This window comes from Coffea eugenioides, unplaced genomic scaffold (genome assembly GCF_003713205.1).
Source record: "Coffea eugenioides isolate CCC68of unplaced genomic scaffold, Ceug_1.0 ScVebR1_151;HRSCAF=612, whole genome shotgun sequence".
Taxonomy (NCBI): Eukaryota; Viridiplantae; Streptophyta; class Magnoliopsida; order Gentianales; family Rubiaceae; genus Coffea; species Coffea eugenioides.
In genome coordinates, this window is record NW_020861930.1 from 93,399 (window position 1) to 103,644 (window position 10,246).

Genomic DNA, 10,246 nt, shown 5'->3' on the forward strand with positions numbered 1-10,246 from the left:
ATTTTGTAGAAATCTCTAAAATATCATTCCCTACAACTTTCATGTTTTAATCCAAGGCTAATTCGGCCTCTAACTATGATGAACAGTGCCAGGCAGAAAGGGGGTAATCGAAACCCTAATTCCGAAATTTTCCGTTCAATGCGGAAATTTTCCGCAAATAGCCGCTATCTTAACACTAAGGCTTCATTCTAAACCATTTACAACCATCATACATGGCCACATAATGTTAATCATATGAAAACAGAAAAATCCCACATAAATAGAAAAATTCACCAATCTTAACTAAAATCAAGAAATAATCCACCAAATCACACTTATAACCACCACAAGTCTTTAATTAAACATCATTAGATAGAAAAGAGGGTTCCATAGTCACTCACCTTATCAACACAAGAAAAGGAGCAACTTTGCACTTTAATCTCCCCAACCACTTCACTAATCACCTCACAATCACTAAGAGAGAGGTTTTTATGGAGAGTTTTCAAGTTTAATCGGTTAGTTTGTTGAATTGGGCAAGATTGGAGCAAGGAATTTGGAGAGGTTTTTCTACTTTTGCTTGGAGAGAGAGTCGCCCACAAAGCTTGGGAAATGAAGTGATTTTAATCCAATTTTTGTTTTGGTTTATTTAGTCAAATGGTAAAAGGATGAATAGTGGTCAAGAATCAAGACTTAATCTCTAAGTGACACTTGTCACTATAATTAATACATGGTTATCCTTTTGTCTCTCTCCACTCTCATCCATATAACCTCTAATTATCTCTTAGCACCTGGTAAAATAAACCCGGTATCCAAAACTTAACCTAACTGGCCGAATTTTACCGAACTTTCCGCACTAATGGGTCTCACGTCCGATATATGTTCTTACTTTCTCAAAACCTAACTGATACTAGAAAAATCATCTAAAAACTATCTTTACTCGATCAAATTATCTGGGGAATTTTCTAATAAAGAAAATGTCGAAAAGACGGGCGATCAATAAAATAAACCCTAGGAACTTAGAAAATTGGCGGGTTCTCGCACTCATTCTTTCGGGGCGTCACAACTTGAACTCATTTTCTATTTGTTTTAATTGAATAAAAGCATTTTCAATTTTTGCTTGACTATCACTATATATATACCCACTCACCTGTTGCCCCTTTTCCCACAAATACCTATATATATATGTATACACATTTTGAACCCGCATGAGAATTGAAATTACGCAGAGCTTAAGTTTGGATCTTTTCTAAGGACTAAGAATGAATATTTGTTGTGAATTGGAGAGTAAAAATGACCGAACTTCATGTACCCTTAGAGTTAGCTCTTGGGTTAGATGTGAAAGGTGGTAAAAATGTTGGGTCAAAGTTATGCATATATGAACCTACATGTTTGCTTATCTTTCTTAAAGGCAATTTCTAAAATATACGTTTTACTTAAACGTAACTCTTAACTCGAAACTTCGAGGGAAATTTTGAAACATCCTCCATGTATATGTTATTTTATTATACATGTGTTTTAATATCCACGCATTGAGTTGCCTGATTAATCTTCTTAAACGTATTTGAGGAATTTGAAATATGTATTGATGGTTATGGCAAAAACATTATTTGAAGTTTTTTATTAAGAAAATTTAGTTTTGAGCCATGAAAAAAAAGTTTGTATCGTTAACTCTAATTTTGAAATTTTGAATCGCATTCTGCTACATACATACCCAAAATACATTAAAACCCTTGATTATATCTCGCATGTTATGATTGACTTGATTTGGACAAATTGAGTCCGAAAATTTTGGTAAGCTTAGTTTTTTATTGAAAATATATCCTTCCATTCAAGTTCTGAACTACAAGACTTAATCATTTAACTAGAGTTTGAATTAACCCTAGAACCAACTATTCTTGTGTAAACTCTAGTTTCGTGAATGGTATAAATAAAGTGTGATCGCTTGCCCTATGACTTGGAGGTTGTTGGACTCCTACGGGGGATCAGTATTAGAAAGTATGAATTTTGGCAGATTTAGTGGACCTAGCAAATAAGGGGTATGATATTATCCTAGGTGTGAATTTCGAGAGCGAAATTCTTTTAAGGAGGGGAGGATATGAGGACCCAAATTTTTACTTACTTTTAATTCTATTTTATTGGCTTATTTAATTATTTATTTACCCGTTTTTTTTTGAATAATTTACGTCAACCATTTTAAATCTATTTACATGGAACAATGCTTTACTTATATTTTTAAAATGTCCTGTTAGCAAATTTAATTTTTCGGAGGCTCGTTTAGAAAGAAATAGTGAATACAAGTTTTTCGAGACAATATTCGATCCGAGAGTGCAATGATCTTGGAGATTTGAGGACTCACATTTTATTTCTTAAAATAGTTATTTTTAGGATTATTTACCCTAGTATTAGTGAGTTATATTATCGTTAAAAGAATTTCTTTTGAGTTTCGCTTTATCGCGCGCGAATCGGAAGTTCGCGTATTTCGCGTCAAAACGGTTAAGTGGAGATTTAAGAAACTAATACTAGACTACTAAGAGTGAATAATTATAGTGTTAAAGGAATTACATTTGAGATTTAGTGCACAAGTGTATCAAACCTGAGAGAAAACGGTAGTACGAAACCCGCGCGCGACCACTAGTGAGAGGTGACTTTTTTGCACACAACTTAAAGTAGCTTTCCTTCATTCTTTCTCCCCAAGTTTCATTACACAACCACTCCCTCACCATCTCTCATTTTCGGCCAGCCAAGGGCAAGAGGAGAAAAGAAAATTTCATTCTTTGGCTCCAAGTTTGCTAGCTAATCATTATTCAAGCTTTCCTCACAAGCTAAAGACACCAAAAACCCTTCTCTTTCTCTCTCTTGTGGCCGGCCAAAATAGCAAGGAAAAGAAGAAAATAATTGCCTTAATTTTCGTCGGATCTATCTCAATACCCTTCTTACTGACAATGAATCCCAATAACTTGCCGGCGGGGGCCCCGAATTCACACTTCGTAGGATTTACCTTCAAATTATATCTTCTCAATCTTTCAAATAACTTTTCCAAATCGATCAAATGATCCTCCGCTCTCTTGGATTTGATGATGATGTCATCCACGTAAACCTCCATCTCCTTATGAATCATATCGTGGAACAGGGTGGTCATGGTTCTTTGATAAATAGCTCCAGCGTTTTTCAACCCAAATGGCATCACTCTGTAGCAAAACGTTCCCCACGGAGTGATAAAAGCAGTTTTCTCTCTATCGTCCTCTGCTATTAAGATCTGGTGATACCCGGCAAAACAGTTAGCAAATGACTCGACCTCATGCCCTGCGGTATTGTCCAGAAGGATATGAATGTTTGGTAATGGAAAATCATCTTTCGGACTGGCTTTATTGAGATCCCTGTAATCGACACAGACTCGCACTTCTCCACTTTTCTTCAGAACAGGTACTGGATTTGAAAGCCAAATGGGGTAATGAGACACCATGATGATTCTGGCATTGAGCTGTTTCTCGATCTGTTCCTTGATTTTGAGACTCATATCTGGCTTAAACTTGTGCTGTTTTTGCTTTACTGGCAAAAAATTTGGATCAGTCGGTAGTCGATGGACCACTATGTCTATTGAAATTCTAGGCATGTCATCATAGGACCAAGCAAACACATCTTGAAACAGGGTCAAAAACTCAATCATCTCTTTTCTCTGTTTCTTATTCAAATGAATGCTAATTTTTATCTCCTTAACCTCGGTCTCAGTGCCAACATTAATGATTTCTGTTGCTTCTAAGTTCGGTTTGGATTTCTCTTCATATTGTTCAAGATTCTTTAACAAAGACTCAGATTCTTCTTCATTATCACTCTCGTCCTGAATTTCTGATTCCAAAATTTTAAATTCATGAGAGATATCGAGATTGCAATCATCAAATTCCGGGATAATGATATCCAAAGGGTCAATGTGTTTTGTTTTTGGCCATCTGAAAAAGAATGAGATAAATACAACAATGCGTAAGTAAGTCAATTTGGAAAATAAACACTGTACATTTCATTGAATTTCAAATAACGGACAAAGCGTCATAACATGTTGTTTAACAAAAGATGTACTATTTAACATAAGACTTGCCACGAAAAGACATCTGATTCAAAGCTATTTACAAAATTGAAAGGCAAAAGATGAACAATGCGAATGATTTCTCTCATATGTCTCAACCAAAGGCAATCCCCTAGATTTACCGAAATTTTCTTCGGGAAGGAAGGAAATCACTGGTCCAATTCTTCATCACTTCTTCAGAAATCTCTGGGAATTCTGGATCCTCTGATGGCTCACCCTCATAAGTGACCACCACAAATAGCTTAGACAAACTCATTTCCACCTCATCAATTGGGTCCACTTCAGATCTAATCACTTCCGATGGATATGGAAAAATACAGTACAATGGTGAAATACTCCTAATCGTTTGCTTTCCTTCCTTTTCTGCTCTCTTACGGTTCAACATTTCCTTCTTATCCTTGACGGTAGGTTAAAACCCTAATCCAAAGGTGTCCTTCTTTCCTTGAAGCTCTATTGGTTCTAGAACTCCTTGCAGGTTACGCTCGAGGCCCTTGCCTATCTCGTATCCTCCTTGAATCATCTCCTTGCCCATCATAACGCTAGCATCTGGTAGATTCATTCCCACCACCGCCTTGTCCTTAAATACCCAACCTACTAAAACGATGTCAGCCACATGGTAAGGAGAAACCAGAGCTTTTCTATCACCGCCCTCTTCCAATGCGGGATTGACGATCATGGTGCAATCATCCTCTGCAAACACCGTGATCAACTGTCCATTTACCACAAACCTCAACATCTGATGGAGCGAAGATGGTATCACACCCGAAGTATGAATCCAAGGTCGTCCAAGTAGAATATTATAAACACTCGAGAAATCCATAACTTGGCATATGACTTGGAACTGTGCAGGTCCGATTTCTAGCACTAAATCCACTTCCCCCATTGATTCTCTTTTCGCGCCATCAAATCCTCTCATAACGGTTGCAGACGGGTGAAGTTTAGCTTCTTGAAATCCCAACTTAACCAAGGTATTCCATGGACAGATGTTTAAAGCAGATCCATTGTCTATCAGAACTCTCGGCAATAACTTCCCATTACAACGGACTGAGATATACAGTGCCTTGTTGTGTCCAATCCCCTCAGTAGTTAAATCTTCTTCAGAAAAAGAAATCTGATTTGAAGCCAAAATATGCTCAACTACATGGGTGAATTTGTCAACCGGAATATTCTTAGGCACTTGAGCCTCAGTTAGCACCTTGAGCAAAGCCTCTCTATGCAATTCTGAGGTTAAGAGCAGATTCAACATGGAAATTTGAGCGGGCTTTTTGTCCAATTGCTCGATCACTTTATACTCGTTCTTCTTCAACATCCTAAGAAAATTGAATGCCTCTTCTTCGGTAACAGTTGGTCTTGTTGGCGCGGCTTTTTCCTTTGATTTTGAGGGTTCATCAACTGTGGGTGCACCTATGATTCTTCCAGATCTAGTGATGGCGGCTACCTCCTTCTTGGGCGCTTCTTCTCTTCCAATCAATATCGTCGGCTCGCTGTAATTCCATGGAACTTCTTGTCGATTAAAAACAGGAGCTTGCTCAGGCAATTCAAGCATTATAAGCTCTAACGGTTCACATTCAAAAGGTATCATATCCAGAATTAAGAGATCAGGATTTTTCTTGACTTCGTAGGCTTCCTCCTCCAGTATAAATGGTTCTCCAGTGACCCCTATTATCTCAGCTTCATCTTCAATGTACTGCGTTGGTTCTTCGATCTTCTCATCTATGGTAATAGCTCCAACGGTATCCTTGTGCGTAGGAAGAGGATTCTTACTAACACTTGGCCCTTGTTCATCTCTCTTTCTCATAATTATGTCTCCAGCTTCAATCATGTCTTGAATTTTGTGTTTAAGTGCCCAACAATTGGCAGTTGAATGTCCAGGTGCTCCCGAATGATAAGCGCAAAAGGCTTGAGGATCATAACCAAGTGGAAATCCTTTAGAATAGGTTTTAGGAGGTACCGTACCAATTTTCCCCGTGGCTTTGAGCTGTTCATATAATTGATCAACGGGGAGACATAAATTGGTGAAGGTTCGGTATGGGGTTCGATTTTGGGTGTCATTGGTCTGTTGATAGTGATAAGTCGGGTTGACGGGTGAAGTAGGTCTTGGGTTATAAGGAAGGCGAGGTCTAATCTGAAAATTAGGTGGGTAAATGTGAAATGGTCTTGGGGGTGTGTTTGGGTAATTTGGTCGAAATCGAGGATGGTTGATGGTGGTATGGTAAACAGGTCGAGGGCATGATTGGTATGGGTAACGGGGTGAGTAGGTGGGGTATTGTTGGTATCTAAGTTGGAAAGAAGGGCTTTGTTTCCAGACAAATGATGTTTCCTCCTCTTTCTTCTTGAACTGAGACTTCTTACTACTGCTGCCCTGATTTTGCATAGCTTCCAATTGCGATTTCAAAACTGACAAATTAACAATCTTTCCTGCTCTCACAAACTCATCATACTCTTCCAATTTATTAATAATTTCTGCAAAGGAACACTCGATCATATAAAAAATCTCCTCAAAATAGGGCGGGTCATGAACTTTGATGAATGTACGAACAATTTCTTCTTCAGTCATGGGAGGCACCACCTTGACAGCCAATTTTCTCCATTTCTTCGCATATGTCTTGTGATCCTCAGATGGCTTGTTTTTAGTCCTCTCAAGCGTGGTCCTTGTCGGAGCAAGCTCGCAATTATATTCATATTGCCTTACAAAAGCGGTTGATAAATTGTGACGGCCCCACCTCCCCCTAAGGCGAACCAGAGGGTTCGGCGGGTCGCCTGCCCAGCTCTCGCCGGGACTCAGTCGTTCACTACAATCCTCAAATGAATTACAATATAAATGTCAAATATACATCACATTCTCCAATAATTACGTGTCATAAGCGAAGCGGAAAGAATTCCCAACTATACATAAAATGATTCCACATCCAAACGGTACAAAATATAACAATTCCAACTAAGCCATCCAATCACGTGAATAAGTACAACAAGTCCTTCCTTCGCCTTGAGCCCTGTGGAGGGGAATAAAATATTTTTGGGGTGAGCTAGAAGCTCAGCGAGTAACCAGCAAAATCATTAAGCAAATATATTTCACAATGTTGCATTTCGATGATTTCGCTGATGTCATGATTCAGAGATCAAATGTCCGTTTAGTGCTCTCATGAGCCGGTGAAATCATAGCACTTGAACACCCAACGCTCAAATATTTCATTTAACATTAACTCACAAACTCACGAAAGTGGGAGCAACATCGGTGCTCCAGATAACCATGAACATGAACCATAAACAAGGTGGAGACGTTGGTGTCCAGCACAAGACTTTCCCAGAACTCATTGAAGCCAAATCATGTCATGAATCCACATGCAAGCACGCATGATATGCAATCGAATAAATAATGCAAGAAACATTTCACAAGTACTTTGGAAATAGTTTAGGGTCACTCACCTCCACGGCTCCGAAATCATCCAGCATATAACATTGCCTTGCTCAAATCCAAGTTTTAGATCACAAACTCAATGCAAACAAATCCCTTCAAAGTTCGGACAGCACTTCCCCTGAATTTACTAACTTTTCCGGCCATCACGGCTTCATTATTTCCTCATTCCAACCCAAAGGTACACACACAACAACAAGTTCATCCAATAGCCATTCAGCAAACTCCAAGTAGTACTAGTACAAGTCAAGCTAGGGAAAAGTCCGGAAATGAAAGTTAAGCTCAAAACCAGAAAAACAGTTTTGACGTCATTTTACGGTAATGGCACCAAAGACGTTACGATTGTCGGATGAAGGTGAAAGATACACCGTTTCGAAGCTAAGAGATAGGGCTACAATATTACAGAAGGTAACTCAACCCAGTTTCAAGTGTAACCAGGTCAAAAATGCAAGATACCATACCAGAATCACAAAAACAGATTCACAGAACGCATTCTAGCGGAAACATAATAACTCAGGCTCTCCAAGTCCAAATCCAGAAATTCCAAAACCAGCTGAAAAGTAAGACACAGGGCTAAATTTCATCAGAAGGCCTCAACAACCAATTCGGAAGCAATTCCAGCCAAAAGAACCAATTACAGTCGCAAATCCCAATTTCGGGTAAACCAGAACAGCAATAGTAATTTCGACTTATCTCATTCCACACTACTCCGATTGACCTGAAATTTTGTAGGTACCTTAAAATATCATTCTATACAACTTTCATGTTTTAAGTCAAGGCCAATTCGGCCTCTATCTATGATCTATAAATTCGGACAGAATGTTCCTTCACAAAACCGAATTTTCTGAAATTTCTTCCAAAACAGAAATTGATTCCAATTAATCACTTTTTCCACCTCATAGAGTCCTTAAACATCATTTCCAATCATCATACATGACCCCATAATCATATCCATATGAAAATAGAAAAATCCCCGATAATTATAAAACTTCACCAATTCAACCAAAATCAAGATATAATCCATAAAAGTGCATCTCATACCACCACTAATCATGATTTAAGCATCAATTAAGGGAGGAGAGTGGTTCTTCACAACTCACCTTAGCCATACAAGAGATAGAGCAACAAATCACCTTAGCTTTCCAAACAACTCCACAAAACACCTCAAGACCACTTAGCAAAAAGATTTTATGGAATAATTTGGAGTTTTATTGGTTGGATTTGAAGATTGAGCAAGAAATAGAAGGAAGAAATTGAGAGCTTTTCTTTCTTTCTTGAGCAAGAACATTCAGCCAAGAAGCTTGCAAAATGAAGCTTATTTTGATCAATTTTTTGTATTTATTTGGTAAAGGTAAAGGTAAAGTCAAATGGTCAAAGTCCAAGATTAAATCACAAGGTGACACTTGTCACTTTTTTGGTTTAAAACTTATCTTTTTGTCTCTCCAATACAAATATCTTAACACTTTGTAAAATAATATCACTTAATACAAAATTCCAACAAGTTGTAAAAAATATAATGCATTTACCGCACTAGCGGGTCCCACGTTCAAAATACGCTCTTAATTTCTCAAAAACTAACCGATACTAGAAAAATCATTTTCAAACTATCTTTGCTCATAAACTTTATCTGGGGAACATTTTCTAATAAAGAAAATGTAGAAAAGGCGGGCGATTAAATAAAATAAACCCTAGAAAATTAAAAAAATTTCCGGGTTCTCACACTCATACTTTTCGGGGCGTCACATAAATCTAGCCAGGTCCTCATATCCTCGGGCTTCAAATTGGAATACCAATCTAGTGCATCGCCTTCTAGACTTTTAGGGAATATGCGCACAGGTAGATTCTCATCATCTATCGGCTTCTCTAGTTTGTTTACAAACATTTGAATGTGTGTCTTGGAATTGCCCGTTCTGTCATACTTGCTGAATTTGGGTGCTTTAAAACCCACAGGCAGTTGCATATCAGGAAATAGGCACAACTCATTATAATCCAAACCTCCTTGTTTGCTTAAACCTTGATTCTTCCTGATGAATTCATCAAATCGATCCAACCTTTTTAGCAAATTCTTGCCAATTGGCACGGAGGATTCTCCAGCTTCAACTTTTCCTTGGGCAGCGGTGTCTAGTGTGAATGGCTCTGCAGTGAAATAGTAATATGGTCCTTGAGGTTCAAGCGGCATGTTCATACTAACCAGCGGTTAATTTTGGGGAATTTGAGTGTAAGAAGGATAGGTTTGGATGTTGGGTGCATAGGTAGGTGGTGGGCCATGGGCGGGATAGGTGAAAACTTCCTCGGGTGGATTTATGACATATGAAGTAACAGAGGTTTGAGTATAGGGTAAAAGTATTGGTTGTGTTTCAGGTTGACTAGCAGGTAAAGGCTCAGGTTGACCACTGCTACCGCTACCAGCGACCAACTGATCAATCACTCACCATTGTGCGGTCATTTCCATACTTAGCTCATTGAATCTGTTTAGCACTTCGCTCAACTGAGCTCCCAGATTTGCCAAGTCAGTTGATGTTGTCGTCACAGGCCTGTCGGACGATTCCGGGTGTGTACTCATGTTTACACCAGTTCTTGAAGCTCGGCTACCCGATCGAGTAATGATGGGGCTTTTTCGTGTAGCTATGTTTACAGTTACCTGATAGTAGAGGAAAGAAATCGGCTCAGGAATCTGTTTTTGTATCAAATTGCCGTAATTTATTCAAAAAGGAAAAAGGAAAAGACATGAGTTAATAAATATTTAAACAATTCTGATGCATGTCCTATGG

At 38.5% G+C, this 10,246-nt stretch overlaps 1 protein-coding gene across 1 annotated transcript; it reads right to left on the minus strand.

Moving 5' to 3' along the window:
• Positions 1 to 4,469: 4,469 nt before the first annotated feature.
• On the minus strand, positions 4,470 to 9,654 carry LOC113755486. Its single transcript, XM_027299488.1, has 2 exons — positions 9,266 to 9,654; positions 4,470 to 6,711 (listed from the first exon to the last, which is right to left on the minus strand). Exons 1-2 carry the CDS (start codon positions 9,652 to 9,654, stop codon positions 4,470 to 4,472), a joined length of 2,631 nt encoding a protein of 876 aa, XP_027155289.1.
• Between the last annotated feature and the right edge of the window lie 592 nt (positions 9,655 to 10,246).

Excerpts from the sequence above, each read along its gene's own strand:
- LOC113755486 (XM_027299488.1), bottom strand. The coding sequence starts at position 9,654 with ATGCCGCTTGAACCTCAAGGACCATATTACTATTTCACTGCAGAGCCA. Across the intron at positions 6,712-9,265 it reads GAAGGCGATGCACTAGATTG|GACCACGCTTGAGAGGACTA; the intron begins GTATTCCAATTT and ends TGCTCCGACAAG.